Consider the following 27,492-nt stretch of genomic DNA (forward strand, 5'->3'; position numbering starts at 1 on the left):
GCATCTTGCGCTCTGCGATCGCCAAGGCCCGCGGCCCCTGCTCAAATATCATTGACTGCCTCCCCGCGCCTCACGTCGTCGGCCTGGGCCACTCGCCGCCGCGGGAGCCACCTGGGGAGGGGGACAGCGGAGACACAAAAGAGACCTTCAGTGGTGGGCGTCTGCCTGGGAGAGGTCGGCCTGGCCCCGGCACATCCCGCATCCCCGAGTCCCCGGCCTCGGTGGGACAGGGGGAGCGGGGACAGCAGGCATGGGGACAGGTGACACCAGGATAGGATCAGGGGACACTGAGCAGGGGACACCATGGAAGGAGCAGGAGACACCGGGGAAGGAGCAGGGGACACCATGGAAGAACAGGAAACATCCAGGAAGGAGCAGGAGACGTCATGGAAGGCGCAGGGAACATCATGGAAGGAACAGAGAACACCAGAGAAGGAGCAGGGACATCAAGGAAGGAACAGGGAACACCAGAGAAGGAGCAGAAGACACCAGAGAAGGACCAGAGTCACCAGGGGGAAGCAGGGAGCACCAGGGAAGGGGCAGAGTCACCAGGGCACGCTCTGAAAGGCCCAGGGGACCCCAGGGCAGAAGCTACCCAAGAAGGACAGCACTGCGGAGGAGCAGGAGCGCATTGTTGGGGCTTCCTAGAGACAGCTTTCTCGGGGTCTTTGGGGACCTGGGGTTCTTGTTGTTTTGTTTGCTTGTTATGTTTTGCTTGGTCTTTGGGCCGTTTCCTCGGGAATCTGGCAAAAGCTCCCAGAGAGCACCGTGGGGCTAGCCCCGCTCCGCTGCCCGAGGACTCCCCGCTCCGCAACCACGTCAGGGGCCCGGCCACGGGTGGGTGCTGTCCCCAGAGCCCCCCCGGAGCCATTTGGGCAGAGATCCCGCGGGCATCCCCCACAGCCGCCCGCCAGCACGCGTGCGCACGGCCGCGCACGGCTGACATGATGGATTGAGCCGGGCTGCGGCCGGGCGAAGGCAGAAAAAACCCATCGCCTTTGTACACCCGGCCTCCTTCTTGCCCCGGATTCCTCCGGAGTTAAAGTATAACCGACACCATTCACTAACTTTGCTTTGCACTATAAAGGATGTCGCAGGTCAGCTCCCCTATTTTAATTCCGTGATGAATTAAAATCACTCACCCGACGTTTCTCATCCCTTTCATTTGTCCCCATCAGAAAGAACCTGAGACACTGGTGATGGTTTTTAAGGGATGGTTTTCATTATAAACGCTGATTCTATGATCTCTTCTTTTACTGGCCTGCAAACTCATGGCGCTCCCCTCCCCGCCCCCCGATCAAGCCGCCCAGCCTGGAAATGCCCGAGGATGAGAGGTCCCCGGAGGTCCCAGTTTTGGGGCAGGGCGCTGCCTTTCCCCTGGTCACACCCGGGACTTCTCCTCTCTTGCTGCGGGACAGAAACTCGCCCGCGATCTGGTTACAGCTTTTTAGTATTCCCTGTTCTCAATTTTATGTGGTATTTTTCTTTTCGGGTTGTGTTTGCCTCTCACATTTTCAGTAATTTTAAAGATTAGCACATACTTCAGCTGACTGTATATCTGAACCTCACCGTACCTTTCTTCAAACCTATTAACATGCCAGAGAAAAGTAGCTCAAAATTTTTGAACAGTGTCTGAAAATTACCATTCTCCAGCCCGTATTAGGCAACATTACAATAGCACTATTCTTTCTCCCATAGCAAATGGTATAGTTAAGTACCTAAAAATTCCCTAAAATTCACCGCCATACACGTCTGTACGGTGAGAGCTGCAGCCCTCAGCCGCTCTCGACAGTTTATCCCCGGTCACAAACGGCCGCCGTCCTTTTCTTCCCTGAACAAAAGCGTGGGATTATCTGGGAAGCAGATAAGAATGGGAAAGGAGCTGTTCTAGTCTCCTGGAAAGTTTTAGTAAAAGGATGTCTAAGGGAACGAAGAGTGGGGATTCAGATGAGTTTTAATAAACTACTATAATCTGGACGAGCCTTGAAAGTATTTTTCTGCAAAATAATTCTTCGCCTATTTTCCACTTCTATCATCTACATTTTCGGGAGCAGTCTGGACTGAGGACTTTTGTTAGCACAACACTGCCTTGAGCGTATGCTTTTATGTGCCTCGTAAAATATAGTTCCCAAAAGAATACGCAGAATCTTAAGAAAGAATATTGCTGTTAAACTGTTAAAAGCCTTATTTCTTTTCTGAAATACCAACTGCTTGTGAACTCTGCTTGAACCTAAAAAGGAGGCTATGGGCCATAAATCACATGGACAATGCTCAACTGTTTGGTGGCTCATCTTTAGATCTTAAAAAGAGAGAGAGGGAGAGAAAGAGGAAGAGAGAGACCTTTCTAGGTTTTGATTTTCCACGAGTGCAAGGCCCAGGGTGATGTTTTTGTAGGGAACACCAAAGCAGGGGCTCGACACTTGGTGGTTTGGCCAGAAACAGCCTCCAGGAAAAAAAGGTGACATCCAAATGGCGAGGCCGATCCGTGGGAGGTGGGCTCGCAGGCACTGAGGTTAGGAAACCGCAAAGTATCCATGTCTGTGTTTCGAATTTCCCTTCCTCCTCTCCAGAAAGGTTAACCTCAGCTGAACCGCTCGGCGTTACACATGATAATGGGGCTCTTTGTCCCGCCGCTGGTCTCAGCGCCTTTGAGGTGCCCCCGCCGCGGGGGCTCAGCACCCGCAGCCCGAGCCCCGCGCTCCGCACCCGCGGAGACCCGCGCAGGGCCCGCGGCCAGCTGCGCCCCGGCACTTCCATATTAAGCAGTTCTCTCCTAAAACTTCCACTACACTTAATTCTGCCGAGGATCAATATCTCATATGATACCGAATAAATAAAAGGCGGCGAGAGCGGCCTGTGGAGCGGTTATTAAGGCAGCCGGAGCTCTCAGGGCGCATATCAATGCACCTGTCATTGCGGTTTGTAGCAAAATTTATGACCGCGAGTGCTGTGGCAGTAAACGCTCCGGCCAGGAATGAAAAGGAAAACACTTCCCAAGCCCCAGCACTTTCAGAAGTGCAAAGCAGCCTGCGCGTAGGAGGGAGCCCGGCAAAAGAATTCCCCACTCGGCACATTTCCCGGCCGGCGGCCCGGAGGGAGCCCCGTATATAAGGGGAGCGCTGGGGCCGCCGGCGGCCGCGACCGGCCCGCGGGCAGAGAACCGGGCGGCTGCCGGGACGGGCGCCCACCGGCTGCCGGGGACCCGGCCGAGCCGAGCGGGGGCTCCCTGCCTTTCGGGGGGCCGGGGGAGCGAGGGCAGGGGAGGGTCGGCTCCGGCTCCGGCTCTGGCGGGGCTTTAAAGCAGGTCCGGAGCCCCCCGGGGTGCCCCCCTTCTTCCCAAGGCTGGGCCCAGGCTGTGGCTGCTCCCCAGCCGGGTCCGGCAGAGAGCTGCATGTCCCGGCGGGGCTTCCCAGGCACTGCTGCTCCTCGGCCTCCATGCAGCGACAGCCCCGGGAGCCTGCAGCCCCGGCCCCGCTCCCCGGCGGCTCTGCTCCCTCCGGAGGGGCAGTCGGGCCGGGGACAGCGGGAGACGGACGGAAAAGGAAATTTAGAGAACTCACCACACTTATGTTTTTTCTTGAATTTTGACTTTAACAGTGTGTGTAGGATCTTCAGGTTCCTTGGGATAATCCTTGGGCACGGACCTGCAACAAAATTGAGAACTCTCAGAGGAAGCTGGTTTGTTTTGGACTTTCTTCCTTAGGACTTTGTTAATAAATGCACTTCTTGTCCGCAGCCCCTCACCGTGTCTCTAAGTCCACGTCAGATCTTTTAGCAGACAAAGGGCAGACGCTTCTCTTCATTTATTAATAACGCTTTGGGAGAGGCGGGGAGCGAAGAAACGAGCAAAATACCCCCGGAGAGCCGCCGCCTCCACCGCAGCGAGGCCGAGGGGAGCCGGCGGGGTCCGAGCCGGGGCCCCAGCGCCCAGGAGCCGCGGGCAGCCCCCGCTCGGTGGAGGGCTCCGCTCCTGCGGGGCTGGCGCGGGTCCTTCTCCACCCCCCCCCCCGGCTCCCCATCCACCGGCTGAGACTGAGAGAAAGAGAAGCGAAGAGACCCCGACTCTGAAAATACGCCGCAAACGTTTGTGGCTCGAAACGCGCATTTTGCATCTGATCGTGTAATGTGTCGAGTCAGGACTTTAAGAACTTAAGAGTGCCAGAAAATCCCCCACAAAGAAGCCCAGGTCATTATAAAGACGATATCTAGCAGCCATAAGCCTTTGAAATGACCTTTGGCTTGTATAGCAATAACTCACCACTTAATGAACAACCAACGGAAGCGCCTCCAATAGCTCACAACACAACAGACATTACAACTTTCCACCAAGTCTTCTCTCTCCCTACCCAAACCCAGTAGGATGCGGCATTCCCCTTCCAAATCACCTTAATTTATGCTGGCAAACTGGAGTTAGGGAAGTGGAGCTTCATGATTACACACGGTGCTCGCTCAGGTTCCTGGCCCGGGCCTGTCCCGGTAACGTCTTATATAATATATGCACGTGGGCGTACGTCAACTTTAAGTGCTTTATTTTTTTTTAACAGAGATCATTAGAAATAGCACTTTACGGCGTGCAGGAAGAAAAGAAAGCGTAAGTTGGGTTGCACCTTAGCCCCTGAGCGGAGAGAGTGTAACACTGCACACCAAGTCATTGTTACCCGCTGTTGCTAAATGTGGTAAGTTTTCGTCTTGCGTCTAATTAATTATCGACTTCTCTTCCCTTTTCGAAGCAGCCTCACAAGCAATAGCCTCCTTGCTCTGGACATGCTTTACTTGGCGACAGGTTGGACAAATACATAGATTTCCACGGCCAGAAGGAGAACCTGCAAAGTTTGCGCTGCGAAGAGGGGAGTCTCGGGCTCGCCGGGCTTGAGCTCTGCTCCGACCGAGCCGACTGCGGAGAAGAAGTTGCCAGAGCTCAAACCAGGGAAATCTTTAGAATTATTCAGGCGTGGGCCCAATAAAGGTATTATTGAAATTTTAGGTGAAGTTATAAGTGAGTGCTTCCATCGAGCCAAATGAAATGCTGCTTGCAGTAATTGGATTCAGCTGACTAACTTGGCAGGCCAGCAGCTTGGAGGCATACAGCTAAGAAAAATGTTCACTGCCTTTAACTTCTGATCGAGCAAAGCAAGACGCAACAGAGAAAAAAAAAAAAAAAAAAAAAAAAAAAAAAAAAAAAGAGAGAGAGAGAGAGGAGAAAGACCCCCCCCAACTTTGTCCCCTCGCCCCATCGCCCTGCTGCGGCTGCCCCCGAGGAGGACTCGCCCGGGTGGCTCGGGGCGGGTGGGACCTGGCGCAGCCTGACCCCCGCCGCTGCTCGCCGGCACAAAGCGAGCTTTTCCAGGGGTTTCCCCCAAAACACACGGCCCGAGAGCTCGGCCGGGCTTCGGGAAGGCCCCGGGGTAGAGACGACCGCTCCTGGGAGCCGAGAGCAGCCCAGGAGGGAGCTGAGCCGCGGGTGCACGCGAGGAGGCTGCGGGGCCCTTTGCAGCGGCTGCAGCCCCGCGGCCGCCCCAGGTCAGCCTCGGGCACCCTTCTGGCACCGCATTGATCACACCGCCCCAGCGCACGGCCACGAACTTCTCGGGAGACAAATATCACACCGAGCCTCCCCAGCCCGTGCGGCTCGGAGGCGTGAGAGCAGTGGCAACGGCGGCACCACCACACCGGGGGAGGAGAGCAGCGGCCCCGAGGAGCACGGAGAGGGGAGAAGGCACGATAAGGAGCTCGGTATTCAAGACACCAAACGTAGGGGCTCTATTACCTATGAGCCTATTTCAAATCGCACTGTGCAAATCCACACGGCTACCCCCTGCCCGGCTACCCACGGCAACGAATGAATGGGATGCTCAATCTTACTTTGGCGATGGGAGCGTCCAGCAAAGTTGTCTCCCCCTCTTTTTTTTTTTTTTTGGTTATTTGTAATTCCCTTCCTGAAACTACGGAAAATGGGGATAGGAGAGAGATAAACCTTTTCTCCTAGCCTTTGGGAAGGAGTTCGCTTTTTATTCAAACGGCATAATAAAAAGGAGATACAGCTTAAAACGCACAAGGAGGTGGAGATTACTTCATGCATTTGCAGCCGTCGTGGGCAGAGATTACAAACAAATTCCAGACAGTCCCTGAGTAAAGGCGATAATGCAGCCCCTGTGGTTAAAGGTCCCATTTTGTCATGCAGTTGCTTACCTGTGTGTCAATTTATCATAAACCTGGGCTCCTCACTTTTCAGGATCTGTGCTTGCAGCTCTTAGAATATATCCTTCACCCTTTGTCTGCAGACAATACTGTCCTAAACCTGATCTTGCGGTTTTACAGACATTTCCACACACCATAATTCCCGATAGAACGAAAACAGGCACAGGCTCAACTACCAATAAAAGAGAGCGAGTGGAAATCGGAATTTGTTGGGGTTTAGGAAAAAAAAAAAATCAACACACAACCCTTTAGCCATCAGCCTCCTGGAATCAAAGGCGGAAACTGGCCGGCTCTCGTTTTGTTTTGTTTTTAAATCGTGCGGCCATGGATGAATTTGGGGGAAGAGCAGGAGAACCCCCTTTCTGACCAGAAATATAGGCACTGCCCTAAAATCCAGCCACATTCGCCCACGTGATCGCGGGAGCAGCTCGCCGGTGCTGAGGCTGGCCCGCTCCCCTCGCCCCCTCGCAGCGGGGCTGCCCAGACGGGACCGGGGGCGGCGACACCCCCGCGCCCCGCGCCCCGCTCCCCGGCCGCTCCGCTCCGCACCGCCCCGCACCGCACCGCGCCGGCCGGCTCCCGCACTTACGCGCCCCGCGGAGCTGGCGGGGCCGCTCCGCGCCCGCCCGAGCGCCGGGGAAGAGGTGAACTCCGCCGGGTACGGCCAGGGAGTGGAGCGAGAGGAGGAATTGGGAACCGGCTGCACCCCACCGCCTGAGCCCCGGGCAGCTCGGCAGCAGCGCTGCTCCGGCGGCAAGGCGCCCGGGCCGACCGGCGAGCGCGGGTTTTTGGGTTTCTCTTTCTCCGTTCCGGGAAATATGCTGGGCTGCTGGGACTACCCCTGTCTGGAGGCTAAAGAAGCGTCGGGGAAGAAAAAAAAAAAAAAAAAAAAAAAAAGAACTCATGACATTTGTGCGTGTGTGTGTCTGCCCTGAGCCTGCCTTCCCTCTCCGTGTGTGTGTAGAAACACAGATCAACCCCGGTGTATATCCGTCATGTGTGCCCACAAAGCTCCCCAACAATTCCATTTCGGCAAAATATATATATATTAGCTTCTCTGTTTGATTTTCTAACATATCAGTAGCTATAAATACACCACACCTAATCTAACATCTGCTATGATTTCATTACCATCCAAAGCACGGGGATGTGACAGTAACGTATTACCTTACAATACTAACCGTAAGTGCATTGTAACATTTATCTAAATTACATTGCTTTTCCTGACTTTGCAAACCAGTTATAAAAAGATTGGAGTCCGGTGATGGAAGCGTAAGTTCAATGTAAATTATTGTGTACGGCTTCGGATTTATAATCCTATATTTCTTCGAAATGATGCACTTAAATCTCGCCTCAAGTAAGAGGCAATGGTTCTTTATATCCTTTTCCGTCAGCCATATATTTCGGCGTCTGTGTACTTTCGCAGAGACCCCGCGCCTGTGTGTACACACGCAGAGCCCCGCACACCCCATGCCTTGTGCACGCTCGCGTGTGTACACACACGGCCGAAGGCTCTTCTGCCGGGCTTCGGGCATATGGGATGACGACGAGGTCTTTCTCTTCCCACACACCACAAAGAGGGGAAAGTTGGGCTCCGGTCGAGTCCAGAGCAAGAGGAGGCTGGGGAAGAAAATGCCTCCTCGGGGGGCAGCTCGGAGAGCCCTGGAAAAAGTCCCGCGGCCGCGAGGTGGCTGTTCGGAGGCTAAAAAAGGTGAAATTTAAGGTAAAAATGGAGGCCGGCAGGAAGAAAGGAGCGCCCTCGCCACCAGAATTAAGACATCGCAGAGGGGACTGAGAAAGTATTAAGGAAATGTTAATCCTCGGCGCTGGTGGGACTCCAGCTTTGCGTGAATTTGTCTCCAGTAAAGGATCTAAGACTTCTTCAATCGGAGCATATGTTCATAGAGCAATAAAACAGAAAGATTTACAGTCTCCGCCCGCCCCCCAGCAGCCTCGCACCCTTTCAGGAATTACTTATGATGATTTATAACAACAACTCCGGCAATTGTCAAACTGATAAAATAGCCCGGGCTATATGCAGGAATAAACGCTCTTATGAAAGGGCTTCGATTTATGGTCGGGTCCATTTTACTGCGCGCCTTGGTGGAGTTTGGTTTCTTTCCCGGACCAGCAGGATAATATAAAACTTCATTGATAAAAACGTAGGAGTTCTGGTGAAGTAGCAAATCTGTTCCTTAGTCACTACCAAAGCACATAAACATTTGTCATCTTTGAATAATTGAATTAATGTGTTATTGTTTGAATGTATAATTCATAACATAGGAAACTTTGTCTCTGTCCTGCCACCGAAACGGAAGTAATAAAAAGCTACGATCTAGGGTTTTTTAGAAATTACTCCAGCAAGGGATAATAAAGAATATCCTGTTTGCAGAAAGTATTTCCAGCTGACTCTGGGATTTAATAGAGAAACCTCAGGCTCGTGGTCCATATTTCACAGAGTTTGTGGAGAGCGCCTTTCCATAACACCGTGCCCTCCGATTCTCCGCGCGGGCTATCGATTGGGACCCGGCAGGCGGCCGCAGCCGTGCTCCGGGAGCCGGGGGCCGACCGGGGCCGGGGCCGGGGCCGGCCGGAGCGGGGCGCGGGAGCGGAGCGGGGCCGGCCTGGGGGCGGCGGCGGAGCGCGGGGCACGGCGCCCCCGGGGCTGGCTCCGCGGGTGCGCAGCCTCCGCGGTAGCCCTGCTGTCAGGACGCGGGGCCAGATTTACAAGCCCTGCTGAGAAGAAGTCCGGGCCCTTTCCCCGCGGCTCGGAGCGGGCGGCAGATGCCCTGGCACTCGCGCTGTTCCTCGGGGCGCTCCGCGCCTCTCCGCGCCTCCCCGCGCAGGCGGCAGCGGCCAGCGCCGGCGCCGCCCGGGGCCGCGGCAGCCTCCTCTCGGCGCTCCGCGGCGCTCCGCGCTCCGCTTCCCCCCGCTCCCTGGGAACCAAAGGTCACCACTTGCGCCCGGTCCGGCTCCCGGCCGCTGCCGAGCTGGAAATCAGGAAGCAGCGTGCCCTATTTGTCACGCGTTTGACAGCTAAGTTCATTAAGGCTTAAATAAGAAGGAATAAAAGTACAAAAAAAAAAAAAAAATGGTTACATACCGTGCGTCTCTTTTTCGGCAGCTAGCAAAGAGCTAGGTGTGCAGAGAGAAGGACTGCACCCTTTGTATATTATATTCTTGGGATCTCTTCAGTTTTCAAGTCTGATAGAGTCCTTTGCTTGGCAGATTAATGACGACTCCGTGTTTCTTAAGGGACGTGCTGAATTAATTATTTCGCAAATCACGTGGTCAGGACTTGTAGAAATCTATTCTTATCATCTTCCTTGCACTTTGAAATTCTGCCTGTTATGACTGTTCCTAGCAAGATTATTTTGGTCTCTAGGCTTGAAAAAAAAAAAAAAAAAAAAAAAAAATCAGGGGAAAGGGCTAACAAACATGGCCGTTGGAGGCTGTGTGGCTCTGCATTGAGAGGTCCCTATTTACTGTACTGTACAGTGAGGGGTGTTTGCTATTGACTCTGCCTTTCCTCTTCATTCTTACCTTAACGACTAGTGGTGATATAATATACAGAACTGTATTGATGTATCGGTAGTAACAGGAGGAGCCATTAAACAGCACACAGAGAAAGTATAATCACAAAATGTGTCTCAGCATTTAAACTTAGTGAGAGTGTGCTTGTGAATACACAGACCCCCCTCGCCCCCCCGCTCTCCAGGCATTGAGGGCACTTGCCTTGTTTTGTGCACTACGCTCCTTTCAGCATCTGAACAAGATACTGTATTTTTGGACTCGTGCCTTGACCACGCTCCAAGAGAGGACAAGTCCCCCTGACAAATACTTCTGACAAAAATAGTGCCATCGACTTCTGCTAGTCAGAGGGACGTATTGTTGTCTGAGGTGCTTACGCAGGGCTGGAAAAAATGATGTTTGCCTTAGGTGCATGGGAAAGTTTCGACTCTCCAAGTTTGTGTTTTCGTGTGATCTTTCTATTGCATCAGCTGAAAAAGTGAAACTTGCTGCTCAGAGAAAGGTGCTCGCTGCCATGTAATTTCAACTTGCCTTTTCTTTCTTAATTGGCTCCTTCCCGGACTCACCTAAAAGGCACACATCTGTGTGGGGATCGAGGTGACTTCAGGTGTGGCTCCTTGCTTCCTACCACACATGAATAAATCCGGGAGTCATTCTAGGAGGGCTTGTTAAATGCAAAGCAGTAGCAAATGGATGACAGGCACTTTTAACTGCAGCCTAAATGTAAATATAGACTCCAGCTTGGCCTAGAGTCACACCATTATGGCTGGGGCAATCAGCAAACCTGTTCAAAGGGACATTTGGAAGGATGCTATGCAGAGTCACCCATCTTTTAACATTGTAATGATGGGAGGGCCAAGCATTTCCACAGAAGAGACCCGCCTCGTAAGGACTGTTTGTTCAAGGTACAAAACAGAAGCTATTTCTCTACACCTTTTATTATTTCAAACGTATAAGGAGGGCTTACATCAAAACTACAGGCGATAAATAGTATAAATAACGCTTTAATCGATGGCAGCAAAACATTGGTAAAGTCTATAAAAAGCATCACACTTTAACAGAGATGAGTGTTGCTGGACAATGCGATCGTTTAACAAAGACTTCAATACACAACGTTTCATCCATGAAAAACAAAAACAAACAGCCCCCCTTCCTGCACAAAATAACTCTGGGGGAGGGCTAAAAGACAATGGAAATGAAATCTCAGATTCGTTTTCCACGGGAGATAACGTCCAGTGTGTGCTCCTGGTCGCTATTGCCCACATTCCTGACCCTTCAGAGCATGGGCAGCTGGAAACTATTTATTTATTTTGGTCCTTTCTGCCTCTAGTTCATATATTCTCGGGGCTTACAACGCAATTACAACTATGTAAACTTACAGTGCCCCAGCCTTGCTCAAAGGGGACTTGCAAAGAGGGTTGTAAGAGCTGTGCCTGCTGAACCCAACACTCGTCCTGGAGATATTAACATTTCAAAAGACAATGAGACAAATTCTGCCCGCAGCTACATCCCTGTTTGACTTCAGTGGGCGGGGGAAGGAAAGCTGGGAGCAGAATTGGGCCCTTTAACTTGGGGAGCGATCTCGGTCGATAAGAAGCACAAAGCCAGGGTTTGCTTATCCGAGGACATTATTTTTCAGAGTCGTACCACAGAGGCCAAACTTGGCATCTCTCTCCCGAGTAACGTGTTTGCCCTGCTCCGAGCCAACTCATCACAGACTCTAAGTAAGCAGTGGGGGTCCGAGAGGGGGGTAATTTCACGAAGATCAGCCAGAAAGGGTTTTCACACACACACACACCCGTTCCCCCTCCCTTTATTTTTTTCTTTCCCTATATGCACACCAAGAGTAAAGGGAGGTCTTTGGCCAACTCTGGAGACGAAAGGCTCCTACCGCAGGGACTGGGTGTAACAAAACTTGAAAACTCGTCTAAGGAATTCCCTCCTCAAGCGCCACTGCTCACTGCTCTCCATGGCAGAGAAAGAGAAGAGCAGTTTGGGTCCAAAAGGTTAAGGGTTTAGAGGTCACTCTTCCCGGCTGAAATACAACTAATCGAATAGAAAATTTGTCCTCTGGGTGAACCTGTTCCTGCAATTTAGCCGAACTTCAGTAAAATACCTTTTCAGCTTCTCAACGTGAAGGCGTCAGAAAAAAGACGTCTTTACTATGTATGAACTCTGTGCTTTTTGTCATAGAAACAATGATGCGAATAATGCAGGAATATCCATCTTTAATATCACGACGTGGAGATATTCAAGTATTGCCATGTGCAAGTCTGAGAACTGGGCTAACCCTAAGAAAGAACAAAGAGTTTTCTCCAGGCTCTAAAACAAAAGACCAAGTCTTACAAGACACTTCGCGGACTTCTAGGGATGAGAAAAGGGCAGAAATTAACCGCTGGTCATAGTTAATCCTGCCGAATACCCTCATTTTGAAAAGATCGCCCTTTATTTTCGAATTCATTCAAGCCCATTTTTGCCAGTGATATCCCGAGTGAGCACAGAAAGCAGCGAGTCCTCAGTGGGAAGCACTCAGCCCAGAGATGGGCACTTAACTCACACGCTGCTGTTTCGAGCTCCCTTTACAGAAGTGCAGCTTCAGCGTTTGCCCTAGGTTTCCTTCTTTTCCCTTTTCCCTTTAATAATGGAATCATCTAGTTAAAATGTCGATGATATGGTCCCTCTCCCAGGCTGCCCTGAGGGAAGAGGAGATAAGGGCTGAGCTTTAAAATCGCCGGAGCGGTGGTGTAGGTGGCTGAGGGAGCTGGTTTGGCTGGGTTTGGTAGTTACAATACAGGCTCAATGCACTACAACTTTGGCACGATGCAAGCAGCAGCTGTAGACAAATACTGGGGTATCAGACCAGCTCTGCTCCCATGCAAACCTTCTCTCTTACCCACGGTTTAACTTGCTGAGGTTTCCAATCATTTCAGTCATGTGTCGTAGTTTGCTTAAAAACAATCAGTATTCTTGGAAAAAAAAAAAAAAAAAAAAAAAGGCCCCGAACCAAACCAACCAACTGAAAAACCAAACAACCAAAAAAAAAAAAAAAAAAAAAAGACCAAAATACCCCCCCCCCAAGCAAAGACACAACCCACACAGCCTGTCCCTCTGTTGGGCAGCAAATAAATTTAAAATCGGACAGAAAGAACACGTTTAGCTTTGAGCTTCGAATGGCTCGGACAATCCCAGCAATCGAATTGATTTTTCACTCCGGGGTTTTCTTTTTAGTTTATTTTTCGTTTTTAAATGAGGTACCGCTAGTTTAAAGGACAGCGCTGAGCAGAGCAGGCTTTGGAAACGGATTTCAAGCCTGTTAGCCCTGGAGGGGACACGGTAAGGAGCAGGGACGCTTTCCTAGTCACAAAGAAGGAAATTCGAAAAATGGGAAAAGAAAGTTGTGTACGTTCAAGACAAGTAAACATTATACATGTGTTCATGAGACTGGGAAGGAGAAATCCTGCATTTCATCTCCCCTTTCCCATTTTTGGTTTGACTCTTTTTCTTTTCTTTTTATCGTCACCCTTCTACGTAACAAATAAATAAATACGCTAACACTAGCAGAGCATAAAATAACCCGTTTTCACTTAACTCCTATGCACATCTTCTGAGACGTTATGGAAATGAGCAAGTATTTTCATTACACCAAGAAAGGTAAAGCAGCACAAAAAGTTCACAAATACTAGTCTTTATGCTCAAATGAAAGACTATGCTATAAATTTCCTGTCCTCAACTTGCCCAAATGCATCATCCCGAAATTGCATGGGATTAAAAGACAATTAAAAGCAAAAATCCCAGAATAAAGCATCAAGCCTTCACTTTCAAATTCAAAACTGAAACACAGGACAGTTTCATTTTCAATGATTTATTACTTTTTATGGACAGAAGGTCTCGTTTAATATTTTCCCAATTCCCACTGCCTGCATGATGCTTTTTTTTTCCTTATTTTTTTTTAAGGTTGTGCTAGCAGAGGCAAATAAAATATAGTCCAAAGTAGCGTCACTTTGTCTCCTTTGTACAACAGTACCTTAAAGAAAGATGACAGTTTCTCGAGTCCTTAGCTGCTACATGCAGGTTCTGCTTGGATAGTGTCAGTTATGTACAGTACTGGTCAGAATCGAAGGATGAAATGGAAAATTTCACCTCTTCTATAAAGTTGTCAAGTCAGTCTGATGGTCCTTGGGAACAGTCTGTAAATGTGGGTTTGAACCAGAGGAAGAAGACCTGCCCTTAGTGTTGGGCAGTTTGTGGTCTTTTTTCCACTTCATTCTTCTGTTCTGAAACCAGATCTTGATCTGGCGCTCAGAGAGACACAAAGTGTGGGCTATCTCGATACGGCGGCGCCTGGTCAGGTACCTGTTAAAATGAAATTCTTTTTCCAGTTCTAGGACTTGCTGTCTGGTGTAAGCTGTTCGGGAGCGCTTAGGTTCCCCTCCGCTGTAATTGGGGTTCACTGGGAAAAAAATACGGAGAACTTTACAAAGCTAATCTTGACTTTCCGGTTCGACTTTTACAAAACAAAACCTCACGAGCTGCGAGCATGTGGCCGGGCTGGCTCCAGCCCAGGAGCTCACAATGGACGTGCTGCTCTCCCCCGTGCGCAGCGCGGGCGCCACGGCCCCAAGCTAGGTGGGCTGCGAGCCTCTGCCCGGCTCCTGCTGCCGAGTTTTCTCCTGCTCGGCAAAGCCCCACACGGCCACCGGCCTATTTCCTCGGCAATAAAAATTTATGACGAGTGTAATTGGCTACCTCGGCTTCAAACCCTCGTCCACGAGTCTCGCAAGGACTCGAGCAAAGCATCTCTGAAGACAATCGGGAGCGGGGGAGAAGAGCAAAGTAAGAAGAGGATCCTTACCCGAGTTAACATGGACTTTCTTCATCCAGGGATAAACTACTGCTGGCTGCTTAACTGCTGACCCGTTTGGGGCTTTGAGGGCTGGCTGCTGGCCGCAGGCTCGTGAGTTGGACATTGGAGGCGGTGGACAATGCTCTGCTTGACCGGGGAAGTGGCTCGGTGGGCCGGATTGCTCCTGTCCATGACCCCGTGGCTGCACGGCGGAGCCTTGGGCATTGCTACAGCTAAAGGGCTGCTCGCTGTAGTTTGACCGTGGGTAGAGCCCCTGATGCTGGAAATCGGAGCCCTGAGAGGCACTGTAATACTCGGCCCCCTGCTCGGCTAGGTAGCTGTTCTGCAAATATTCCTCGCAAGGAGGAAATTTGGGATCCACATACTTAGAGTTCACCATATACGAACTCATGGCCATTAATTTCTGAAGGTAGAAAATACTAATTTTTCTCGTGTTGTCTTTTTTTCTCCTTCCATAGAGCCCTCCTACTTGCTGTCAACTGAATAAAGTTAGGCGTGCATGTGACCGGCCCGGCCAATGGGGAGGCAGGGAGCTGATCACCGGATTAGTGTGCAGCTCATAATTTCCACGAATTTAACTAAATAATATACGTGTAAGCAAGTGACCCCTCTCCGGCAGGTTTCACCCTCCAAATCAGATACCGGAGTTTTAGGAATATTCATCAAGCGGCCGCCGCCTCCCTGACCCCCAGGTACAGGCAGCCTTTTGTCTGGGCTGACTTTCCTAACCTCCGCTGCCCTCTCGTCTGATTTACCAGCCAGAATTTCCAACAGGGTTTGTTACGTGCCTTAAAATAAAATATCGAAAGAAATGCAGAGCGAGGAGCTGCAGGGCGATTAAAAGGGAGGAAACTGATAAGAAGGCAAGAAAAAGAAAAGGCATCAAAGAAGAGGGTAATATGATGTACAATAGATCTGTCCTGTCTTTGTCTTGCAGAGGTCATCCAAAAGTTACCAGAATTTAGTTCTGCTGAATAAAATTAGGCAATCAGTAACTTCTCATTCACTGTGCAAGCCTCGATATATACGTGTGCATACGTGTGCACGCACACAGGCTCGCACACGCTTAGACAAAAATCTGGGCGTATGTGCATATGAAATCGTACAGATAACAAGAAACTGTCCACTTTTAGCCACCAAAGTTCAGTCAATTGAACTGGAGATGGCATTTAATTAGGTTAAAAATATCACAGGTTTAACGAGATAAATTCAGTCTTCATTCATCAGTATCATTCCTGGAGCACAAGGAAATACATTCAGTGAGTCGAGTGCTGCTTTTGCTGCTGTCGTAAATATTTTGGTGAGATCTGGACACTTGACAGGAAAATTTTGCTAACTCGCTAACGTCTAGCACGTCTAGCTAATATATCAGTATATTTTTAAAGATTCATCCACTGATTGGTAGATTTTTTTTTTCAGATTTTTTTTTACTTCTTGTGAGATTAACTGTTTAACTTCACAGTCTGCCAGGGAGAGTTACGATTGAACGACAAGTGAAATTTTAAGAGACGTTCTGAATCTGGTAAATAGGAGAGAGGCAGCAAAAGTTTTAGAATTTCTCCGTGTTCAACACGCACACGTCTTTTGATTCCGTCAGTATCTAAACTTCTAACCATTTGCAGAAAGGTGAAGTTTTTGCATCGACCATATATTCCCCTAGAATCGAATCTGTGACTATATGAATATCACACAAATTCGGTTCTACAGGGTATATATAGACAACGTAATAACATTCTGTTTTCATCTACCATATAGCAGGTCATTGCCATTCTCTTATTCCTTACTGTCTTCTGAGGAATGCAAACTATTCTGTTGGGATTGAGATCTGAAATACGGATTTGCAGGAAGGTGGGATTTCAGGAAAGATTCACGCTTGTTATTATTGATGAAATAGATCATTACGACTCTGCACCAATTTATAGCGACGAATTTCGACTAACAAATTCTCAGAAGGACCTGCTGAGCACTTTAAATGCTTGCCGTTTACAACCTTCCTGCAGAAAACGGACGCTACCAGTCAAATTGCGCTATTTAGAATAATAAGAGTTAAAATCACACAGAAAGTGTTTATCTATTTAGTCTAATACGAATCTGAACAGATTCTCCCTAATTAGAACTTCTCCCCCCCCCCAAAAAAAAAAAAAAAAAAAAAAAGGATTAAAAAAAAATCGAAACAGAAGTAAAACAGACGACAACAGAAACAGCGATTGGTGAAAAAGACGAGATTAGAGGCTGGAGGGAGCTGTTCTCGGGAAGCAGAGAATTTCCAAATTTACCTTCGTCCCATTATGCCGGTCTAGCTATTATCCCGCGGCTGCGTGTGAGCCGCAGCCTCGCACCCTCCCAGGTTCTCCCCGCCGTAGCGTTTATGGTGAAGGGCAGGGCGAGAGGTCAGCCGAAATCATTTACAAACATATCACCAAGTTTCATTATTTTTACTTTGTCGACAGCAGCACACAGGAGTACAAAAGTTCATGAATTGTGTCTGACCCAGCTCCTCGCTGCTGTCCTGCGGTCAACCTCTTCTCCTTCGACTATTTCAAACGGGCAACATAAGGACAAATAATGGTGCGGGTGTGATACATCCAGCCGCTGCGGAGGGCACATCTGGGGGTGTTGCGTTTGTCCCAGTGATCTGCACCGGTTTGTTTGCCTGGCTGCAGCTCCCAGCTGCCCGATCTGGGAGATGCTATTTTTAAACTTCTGCTTTCTTACGACTGCCGTGGGATCATCTCCACGGCAAGTGCAACTCGAAACGACCTCGTGTCCCTAATTCCTCCCCCCTCGCCCCCCCCGATCGTTTCAATCTCCTCCCAGCTATTTTAGCGGCTCTTCCCGGTTTCCCCTCCTTTCCCTGAGGGGAGGGGGTGCCTCCCCCGGGGGGAGGGGGGGCATCCCCCGCCCTGCCGAGCGGGCCGGGCAGCATCCGCCCCCCCAAAGCCAGCTCGTTTTCGGGGCAGCCCCCCCGGAGCGGAGAAGCCCTCCGAGAGATGCCCGGGGGGCAGCGCTGGGGTGGGGAGGCAGCAAGTCCCTGCTCTGCCTAATACCACACATTTTCATATTTGTTAGACGCTGTGACCTGCGTTTCACCTTATTGCACGACTTGCTCAGACAGGTCAAAGCCAAAGAGTTATTGATGAACAAAAGCGTTATATATTCACCTCCTGTTCAACTGCCCATACAAAATGCTTTTGATCTATCAGGCTTTTTGTATGCCTGTTCATAATCAGTATGCTAAATGTAGGTTGGCAGAAAACAAGTAATCCATACATTTAGGGCCGGCCCGGGAATAAAACGCCAAGGGCATCTACGTAGCGCAGGGCTAGCTATGGGAGGAGGAAAGTTACCTACGGAACAAAATTAAAAATGCAGCGCTCGAGGCTATTGTTTATTTCGTAATTAAATGGCTCCAAACCCAATATCACAACGCAAGGCAAAACGAGAACGAGACACCCGGGCCGAAGTAGTGCAAGAGATAATTTATCGCGAGCAGGGAGAGGAAACGAGGAGAAACGCGACCAAACGCGGCTCCGCTCCTGTGCACGCTCCCAGTCAGAGCGCGGTTTGCAGGAGCGGGGAGGGCGACGTGCACGTACTGAATCCCCAGACACCGCAGCCTTGCTTTTCCTCTCCGAGGGCAGCCTCAGCCCAAAGCCCGAGCCCCTCAAGCAGCCAGACCTCTCTGCCTTCCCTGCAGCACGCTGCCCGCCCGCGGAGCCGCAGCAGGCGAGGAAGGGAGAGCTCGCCCCGCTCCGCTCTGCTCCTCTCCCCTCTTGCCCTGCCCTCCGGCATCGCCACCCCGCGCCCGGACGGCCACCGCCACCGCCGGCCGGTGCCTCCCGGCCGCGCTGCAACCGAGGCCGAAGGAACCAAGAAGAAACGGGGTGGGGGGGTGGGGGGCAGAGGGGGCGTTGGGCTCCGGGGCCCGGCTCTGCCTGGGGATCCGCCGGGGAGGCGCTGTGCGGTGCCACCGCGGGGACGGCGGCACTGCTGGTGGCCAAGGGGTGACACCTGTGCGGCCCCGAGGCAGCGCCATCAGCCCCTGTCTCCACGCCCTGTCCCCATCCGGGGCTGCCCTGGACGCCGTAGCGCACGGCGACTCCCCAAAAGCCTTCCCAAAGCCTTCCCCAAAGCCTTCCCCAAAGCCTTCCCATGCTGACGCAGCCCTCTCTGTTCGATTGCTTGCGGCAACGTTCAGCGGGGATACCTCGCGTTTAATTGTTCCGGTCCGAGGGGAAGAAACAGCATTTCCAACCAACTCCAATTCTGCAAGAAATAAGAGGCTACTTACCGTGGGTGTCCTTCCATGTTGCCGAACCTGTTGCAATAAAAATGTTTGTTACTGTTGTATTCCACATACGGGTGATATTGCTCCAGAACAGTTACAGAACACATTTGATAGATGAAGGCAGAGAGGAGCTGGTGGTAAATCCTGCGAGCAGCGGAGTGATGGGGTGGAAGCCCCTTCCGAATGAGGACCACATTGCATTCAGACAGTTTTTATGAACACATGCTTTCCCTGTGCCTGGGGTGTGATCTTTCACTTTTAATATTCATAGTCTAGATTTTATACCACATAATTTCCAAAGGGATGAAAAGTCAGACCTCCCTCTTTCATTGAAGGAAAAAAAAAAAAAAAAAAAAAAAAGAATAACAAAGGCCTTTTTTTTTTGTTCTGTGGCAATTCAGTCACTTACAAATGAAATATTCAGATCACCTACGCCAAAACATCACCCAGAAAATGTCACAATATGCAATACAGCATTTTATGCAAGCTAAGAACAAAAAGAACGACAGTTTTATAGGAATAAATCTCGTACTACTCTGAGATAAGAGTAGCCCTTTAAGATCACACAATTATCCAAACGGTAAACTCGAGACATGCGTCTTTGTTTGCATTATAGGAGGACAAATTTGACTTGAACTTTCCTTCACATCTTTTAAGAAATACATTCAAAGCTCACATTAAGGAAAACAACACATATTCAGTCTAATGTTCCTGAAAAGCATTGCATATTTAACAGTAAAACGCCAATATTGTTTTGTGATTTTTTTTTTATCCTCTAAGCGATTTTTCACTTCTTCTATTGCCTTTCTACCATACCTTGGAGAGTTGTATTACACACAGAGCAATAGCTTAGGTATCAACAGCTCACTAGATAGAGCTTCCCAAGACTGTTTTTGGTTTTTAATATATTTTTAGTTTTGTGCACTCTGGATAGCACGGCGAGAGCAGTGGAACAATATCGGCCATTCGGCTCTGAACATTACCCTACTGTTCCATTCCCTTTCTTTTCTCTCTCTTTTTGTTTTGTTTTGTTTTTGTATTTTTTTTTTTCCAGGTTAGTTTCGAATAAGATGCTTCACCACACTCGGAAACCTCAGCCAGGGCGCAGCCAGCTAATGCCAGCACAGCCCCGTCCCCTCGAGCTCTACCTGTCTGTTTGCCCAGCGCAAGGCTCGGGCAAGGTTTTCCGGGCGAAGCAGTGTTTGGACCTCGCTCGCTCGCCCTGTTCCCAGAGGCACAAAGACACCGGAGCGACTCGGGCCGAAGGAAGGCTGTAGAGGACTTACTGCGCGCTCTCCCCGGGGCTGGGGGGACCGGGGAGCGGGGGTGCCTGCACGGCCGCATTCCCGCAGACGGCTCCCTGCTAACACTTCCCCGATTACTGCTTCCAGGAACGAAAGCATCTGCACTTGTATGCTCTTAAACTAATTTATGGTGGGAATTATATTTTGGCTTGTCAACTCTCAAGCCATAAAACAAAGTTTATTGGAATCACGTGCTTCTAAATAGCCACTCAGGACCTATCTCCGCGGAACCATAAATAACCTTCAGCTTTAAACTTTTATTCGCTAAATAAAGGTCCGCTGAATCTGCTCTGGAAAGCGGGACTGGCTCAGGGTAGCGGGGATGGGCGGAAGGTCAGCTCCGTGGCGTTATGCCGGCCTTTTTAACGAGCATCTTGCAGGGAAAGCTGCCAAGAGGGGACTGAGCGCTCCCAAATTGCTCTTCAGAGAGGAGCAGTCGCATTTCGCCGTGGGTACCACTTCAAGCCCTTCCCTGCATCCCTTCGCATCTCTGAGGGGACAGGGAGACACACCGGCGGGACAAAGCGCGGTGTTAGGTCGGGGTGCGGTGGGTTCCTCTGCCTTCCCCGGACCTGTACGACATTTTGTTCAGGAGACCCTGGAAAACGGTTTTGACTCATTCACCTCCTGCGCTTTGCTCGAGGGAGCGGTGCCAGGGGCTGCGGGCTCGCCAGGCGCCCGCCGGACGTTTGCAAGCGACCAAACTGCTGCAAGCAGCGAGGGCACTGGGCTTTGGGAAGGGAGAAAGTGTGAAGCCTGCCACAATGAGATCTTTGAGGACTGGAAGTTTAAGGAGGGTTATAAAACAATAAAACAGCTCTGGTGTGAAGGGAGCAGGGTGTGAGTTAGCAAATGAGAATTTCAAGGAGCCTGAGCACAGGAAGTCAAATGTCCCTGGCAGTCACACAGCCACCCCTTGCATAAAGAACCCCGGGCATCAGCTCCCCATCTATCACGGCTGCGACGAGGAAGTCGCAGTGGCCAGGAGCTGCTGGTGCCTCCGAGGAGGGGCTTGTCCCTTCCCAGAGGGCGGGGAGCCCTGTCCGCCCCGTCGGTGACCGCCCGCGGACTGCTGCGGCCAGCGGCGCCCGCTCCCCGCCCGCGGGGCTCAGCGCCCCATAGCCCGTCAGCCCCAGCTCCCTGCGGGGCGGTGGCCCCGGATGGCCCCTACTTGGCCCCTCCTGGCCTCGGTTGGCCCCGTCTGGGTGCTGCCTGACTCGGGAGTCTCATCCCTCCTGGTCTGCATTCTCTCGGCCGTTTCCCACCGCCGGGGGAGACCTCCGGTCATATCTCCGTGCATTTCCCAAAAAGGGGCAGCTTTAGCTCCCGTTCCACTCCTTATGTTGTTGGGGGTCACAGCTGATCAATTTTCCTGTTGCCAGAGACCAGGAGGCGTCCCGAGGCTCCCTGCTGCCTTGTTAGGGCTCGGGGATGCTCTGCCTGCCGCTGCCCCCCTTGCTCTGTGTCCGTGCTTCACCACCCGGCATCCCCCACCCCACCTGCACGGCTCTGCCCTGCTCTGCCCGCTGCTGCCCGGGCCAGGGCCGATGGGGCCGGGGGATGCCGGGGAGCTTCGCCCAAGAGCTCTGGATGGTGGCAAGTGGTTGGGAGCTGTTCTGCCCCCCGGGGGGCTGCATCCTGAGTCGCTAATGTGGGGGCTGTATCCCCGACACGCAGGGGATGGAGGAAAAGGACGAGGTTTGGCCACCGGCTCCGAGACATCGGGGCCTGGGAAACGGGGAGGCAGCGGCGGCCTGGGCCGAGCATGGCCGGGGGCCAAAGTGTCCTGGAGATGTGGGGCTGGGGCTGGGAAAGGGCTGTGGGATGGAGAGGGGCTGATGGGAGAGATATGGGGCTCCCTGTGATCTTAGGGGCGACATGAATGCTTCTGCAACTGAATAACGCCAGCCTTGGTTTCCTATTCTAACATGCAGATGTGAAAGTTGACTTTGAAGCTCTGGCCAGTTCATTCTCTAGGCTTTTATGACAGCTCTCATTTTCGGGGCTGATGATCTGGAGGTGGATAAGCTGTGGACTGAAGTAACCCAATAATAATTGGTTTACCTCTGGTAATTGTTGCGATAAAAGGGTTGGGGAAATTGAATCGCATGGGTAAAGCGCCGTCGCTCCTGATGCTACCTGATAGCCTCCAGGACCAGCATCCTACCCCCAGGACCAAATGACAGGCTCCAGCTCTCCCTTTGAAGCCCGACCGAGCGCCCTGAGAGCGTCCGACGCCATTAGCGCTGCCTGCTTTTATCGCACCCCCGACCTTCCTGCAGTCACCCCAACGCCCCTGCTCTCGCCGAGCAGGATGTGGGGATGCAAAGGCCCCTTGCCCTCAGCACCCCGCGGGCAGAGCCGGCGGCAGCGGAGCCCCGGGAGTGGGCAGGGCGGCGGCGGCCGCGCCCCGACATCAAACGGGGGCAGCGGCGGCGGCTCCCCGGGGCCGCGGGGGAAGAGGGCGAGGAGCGAGGGGCAGGGAGGGGAGCCCGGGGGCCGTGGGAGCGGCGGGCTCGGGCAGGCACGGCCTGGGGGCCGCCGGGGTCACGTCCGGGCGACGGCGGGGGAAGGCGAGCCCCGGGGGCTGCAGGTGAGGGGCAGAAGGGGGACCCGCCGTCCCGGCTCGGGGGACACATCGAAAAGGCCGAAGGGGCGGGCGGGGATGCGGTGGCAGCCCGACATCGGCGGCGCTCTGGGGGCCGTGAGGGCGGCGGGGCGCTCGCCGTAAGCCCCAGGGTCGCTGCCCGTCTCGGGGGGCGCGTTGGGGCCGCAAGGATGCGCGCAGGGCCCGGGACGGGCCGGAGGCCTCGTCGCTGGAGGTAGAGGGGCGACTTCCAGGGGGAGGACCCCCAAAGAGCGGCGGTGCTCCCGGCCCTCCGGTGGGCCTCTCCCGTGGGCGTGGGCCGGGGCTGCGGGCCGGGGGCCGGGGCGGGCAGCGGGGGGCGGCGGGGCGGAGGGCCCCTCTCCCGGGCAGGGAAGGCGGCCAGGCTTGTCCTACAGCGCCTTCTCCTGGAAGAGGCCGTGGGAGACAAAATGGCTGGTGGCGGCGCCGGGCCCTGCCGCGCCCCCGGCGGCAGCACCGCGCCGAGGCCCGGTGGCCCCGAGGGCGGGCACCGCGGGCAGGTGACCCTGGACCGCGCCGTCGGGGCCGCGGCGTCCCTAACGCGTCCCACGAGAGCCCACCCCACGGCCGGGCCTCGACAGCGGAGGCTTCCGCGGAGCTTGGCGCAGCCCTGAGCGGCCCGAGAGCCTCCGGCCGACCCCGTCCCACTGTGCCCGCGCCGGGCTCCGCGAGGGACCGCGGAGGCGCCGCGCGTCGGGGCCGCCCCCTCGGGGCGCACCTGGAGGCGCTCGGCGGGGCGGCTGGGACGGGGCCGGCCGTCCCCACGGCCCCCACGGCCTCGCAGGGTGCTCCTCGAGGGGAGGCCGGAGGGGCACGGGTGGGGGAGATCCCACCGTGCCCCCCTCCCCGGCCGTCCCCTCCCCCAGGCGCATCCGCGGAGGTTCCGGGGTGTGAGCAGCCCCCGCGGCACTGAATGCGGTTTTATTGCCTCTTGTCTCTGGCAGGGACCCTTCCTCCGCGCCCAGCCCAGCCCCAAAGCCTCGCTGCAAGGTTTATTGTGCCTCATCTTTCCCTTTCACTTCCTGTTTTTTCCCCTCGCACTACAGCAGCATTGAGTGCCGCACTGCAGTAGAGCCGTAAATACCTTTAACAGCTGCCTGCCAACCGAAGGGTGAAATACTGTCTTTGTTCCGATTTTTTTTTCTGCCCCCAGCGCTCATAAAACACCCCGTGAGAAATATATTTGTTTGGGAAAAGAGAAACATTATTGGGACATAAACGAATCGGTGGGATTAGCGGTTCTTAAGAGCACAAAACCAATGTGTATTTTCTTTTCTTAGTCTTACTGGGTTTTTCGGGTCCACAGGTCGCATTGCTTCCCCCCTTGCAGCACCCCCCTGCCAGACTCGGGGAGCCGAGGCTACCCTTCTCCTCCAGGCAACTTTCCGCGGCTAAGCGGGACCCCAGCCTGACTACTTCCGAAATGGCAGTCGGCGCCAGCAATACCTGAGTATTGCCAGGGAGCGCGAGCTGCAATTTCCTGGTTGTTATTTTTTGTTGTTGTTCTATTACAGCCCCTACGTCAGTAAAGTATAGGTTAGGAATCGTCTGTTTCCTTTAAAAAAAAAAAAAAAAAAAAAAGATGAGTAATAAATTCTGTTAACCACGGTGAAAAAAAAATGAAGCAGGTGTGAGAAATCTGAATGCGAAAACTGTATTCCACAATTTTCAGCGCACATGCACATATACAGACATACAGGCTCTCTATATGTATTTATACAAATATAAATAACAATGTGATCTCCATATATGTCGTATATACATAGATATGTGCATAAAGGCGTTGTTAGGAATAAACACACATAGGCATATTTAAGAGCATACACATACGTATGTGTGTTTTAATGTTAATGAAAGGAATGAAAGGAAAAAAAAAGGAAAAAAAAAAAAGAGAGAGAGAGAGAGAAGGACAGAAGGAAGGAAGACGTTTAGGAGGGGAAAAAAGAAGCCAAACACCCACATAAACTAGTGGGATCATAAATGCGTGTGTGTATCCGTATGTGTCAACATGTGGACACACACGCACACCAGAATTCGTTAGAACACCCTGCTTTTGTTTTCTTGTTTTCCCGCAGGCTACGAATAATTTGAAAAGCGCTGAAGGACAGGATTTTTCGAAATTTTTGGAGAGATTTATTATCAAGCAGCTATAATTACTGTGTCACCTAGGAGGTATTCAGAGGCTGATACCTAATGCAATACATACTTTCCAAGTTACTCTCGAAGACTGGTGCTGTGTTGCAAACGATTCCTCCCAAATAATCCCCAAATCCTGCAGCAGCGCGGGGCGGTCAGCTAGCGCAGACTGCGAGAGCAGGAGGGAAAGGCACCCCATCGCTTAGCCTGGCTCTGGCTCTGCTTTTGCAAGCAGAATAGGTGCTCGGGGGTGGATTAAAGGAAGAATTTCCCCCGTGGCTTCAAAATATGTATGAGGGACAGGCTCCACGCCTTTCCACACTCCTTGGGTATGGTTTAATCAAGGCATAATTTAATTTTGCTTTACCGTTAAATAAGTGGCTGCCTTTGAGGTAAATGGCGATTTGGTAAATTCCTCCAGTGCAATGGCATGGTGCGTTTCTGTCATCGACCAACGCTGTGAGCGCTGAATACAAGGCAGCGGATTTTCTACGGCGGACTAACATTTTAAAAGCGGAGATATACAATATAATGTATATATATATATAAAGATAAAGAATTTATAGAGGCACTTTCAAAATAATATAATTCAGGGTGTGTTCCACAGAGGTGTACCCACGTACAGACACACGCAGGCAGCGGGTGCACACACACGGATAGGCAAGGCGGTGCGGGACCCGCACGCGTCTGCAGACAAGGCGGACAAATCCCATCTCCCGTGCGCACCCCGGCACAAGCCCCGCGGTTTCTCGCACTCGCCCCGCTGCAGCCGCCCGGGGCTGGCGGTGGGGAAGCGGCGGCCGGGGGCAGCAGCGCCGTGCTGCCGGCGGGGCGGCAGGAAGCACCTGTTCCGCTGCCAGCTTACGCCAGCGCCTTTCCTCAAAGGGCAGCCCCGGCGCGCAAATAGGGCGCAGGGCTCCAACCCAGCAGGGGAAGCACAGCCAGAGCCGAGGGGCCTCCCGCTGGAGGATGCGCCCTGCAGCCAGCCCTGCGCTGCCCTGCGCGGGGCCGCGGCTCGCTCCGCGCCCCACCGCGCACGGCCCGGCCGGGACTGTTTGGGATAGCAGTAGCGGTAACGGCTCTAGTTGCCACCCCGCTAATGAGAATAGCGGCAGTAATAAGGGCTCCGAGGGACAGGTGACGGCGCAGGGCCGGGGGCAGGGCTCGGCGCCGTGCCCCGCTTCCCCTGCCGTGCGGGGCCGTGCGCGGGCGCGGAGCGGCGGCGGCGGCCAGCCCGTGGGGAGCCGAGTGCTTACCGCTTCGCGGCTCTGCCCGCCTGCAGAGGAGCCCGGGAGGGTCGCTGTAATCCATTTTGCGCCCGCGTAGCAATCCGAGTGGCGGAGGCAGCGGCGGGGGCACGGAGCGGCGGATGAAGCGGGGCTCCGCCGAGGAGGCGTCGCGGGGCCGGGGAGGTGTCGGGGCAGCGGCGGCGGGGCCGGCCGTGGGATGCGGGGAGCGGTGCACAGACATCACGGCGACTGCCGTACACCTCAGCGTAGACAAAGGTTAGGAAAAGAGGGGCTGAGGCTCTCTGAAGGCAGAATGCAGGGGGAAATTCGCCAGGGAAATCAGGAAAAGGCCATGAAAGCGCTCGCTGCCTGCACATGACCAGCCGCAGCCAATGACGAGCCCAAATAGGTCATAAAAAGGTCTATTACCAAGTTGTAAATTTTCTTCAAACAAAAAGGAATTTACTGCAATTCCTTGCGGATTTTGCACATACTGCTTCCCAGCGCCATGTTTCTTTCGCCTGCGCGCTGCACTTCTTTTTTTTTTTTTTTTTTCCCCTCCTCGGTCCCGCCTGCCCGCGGCCTGCGCGCCCCCGGAGGGGCGGCGGGGCCCCGCGGGCGCGGGCAGAGGCGCGGAGCTCCGCGGAGCAGCGGGGACAAGGCTCGCCCTCCGCGCAGCAGCCGCCAGCCCCTGGAGCCCCACGGGGGTAGGGGATAAGAGGGGGGCTCTTAACTGCCCCTCCGGTGGACCCGCTTCTTGCCCCAACGAAAGGGGGCCGTAGCCCGCCTTCCGCCCCCCCCGCGGAGCCGGGCCCCAAAAGAAAACGTGTTTCCTTTAGCGCCCACTACTGAAGCCGAAGTCGCCGCCGACCTAAAGCTAGCCTGAGCCGAGCTGATGCCGTGTCCCCACCGCGGGGTTTGGGGGTCCCCCAGGTTGCGCCGGGCGCTGTCACGGAGCGGGGACTCCCCGCAGCCTCCTCGTGCGGGGCTGCTTCCGCCTCAAAACCTCCGCGGGGCCGCTCGGACCAGGGGGAGCCACCGAGAAGGCAAAATGTAATTCGCAGAAAACACTCCGAAAAGGCTAAAACATTGTCCCATGCCCACAGGGAGTGCTCGGCTCAGTGAACGAAAATTGTGCTTGTTTCTCGCTCGTTTTTGTTTCAGAGAACAGCAAGAGCCATCCGTTGGTGCCCTCCGTGTTTGTCGTACCTGCCTGGAAAATAAAGCTAGACAAAATAAATCCTCCTAACGACTTGGGGTCTTTTAAACATGCTGTTTCAGTGAATTAGACGCCCGTGAAAATCACACCCGTGCCG

At 53.0% G+C, this 27,492-nt stretch overlaps 2 protein-coding genes across 4 annotated transcripts in view; both read right to left on the bottom strand.

The window, feature by feature from the left end:
* HOXD3 (homeobox D3) overlaps nucleotides 1-48 on the bottom strand; it is a 3,410-nt gene extending 3,362 nt beyond the window's left edge. The window contains exon 1 of the mRNA XM_082763499.1: nucleotides 1-48. This exon is cut by the window's left edge and continues 441 nt beyond it. Coding sequence (XP_082619625.1) covers nucleotides 1-4 — 4 coding nt within the window. The 5' untranslated portion in view covers nucleotides 5-48.
* A 1-nt stretch (nucleotide 49) lies between these two features.
* On the bottom strand, nucleotides 50-27,096 carry HOXD4 (homeobox D4). 3 transcript variants are annotated; one of them, XM_082763502.1, is made up of 3 exons: nucleotides 26,204-27,096; nucleotides 3,561-3,644; nucleotides 50-111 (listed from the first exon to the last, which is right to left on the bottom strand). In XM_082763502.1, exons 1-3 carry the CDS (start codon nucleotides 26,415-26,417, stop codon nucleotides 71-73), a joined length of 339 nt encoding a protein of 112 aa, XP_082619628.1. In that variant the 5' UTR covers nucleotides 26,418-27,096; the 3' UTR covers nucleotides 50-70. The 3 variants fall into 3 exon arrangements, with proteins under 3 accessions (XP_082619628.1, XP_082619627.1, XP_082619626.1); XM_082763501.1 differs by lacking the exons at nucleotides 50-111; nucleotides 3,561-3,644 and adding exons at nucleotides 13,576-14,179; nucleotides 18,885-18,911 and having other exon boundaries at nucleotides 26,204-27,092; XM_082763500.1 differs by lacking the exons at nucleotides 50-111; nucleotides 3,561-3,644; nucleotides 26,204-27,096 and adding exons at nucleotides 13,576-14,179; nucleotides 14,582-16,223.
* Between the last annotated feature and the right edge of the window lie 396 nt (nucleotides 27,097-27,492).

Source organism: Aythya marila (genome assembly GCF_965140915.1).
Source record: "Aythya marila genome assembly, chromosome: 6".
Lineage (NCBI taxonomy): Eukaryota > Metazoa > Chordata > Aves > Anseriformes > Anatidae > Aythya > Aythya marila.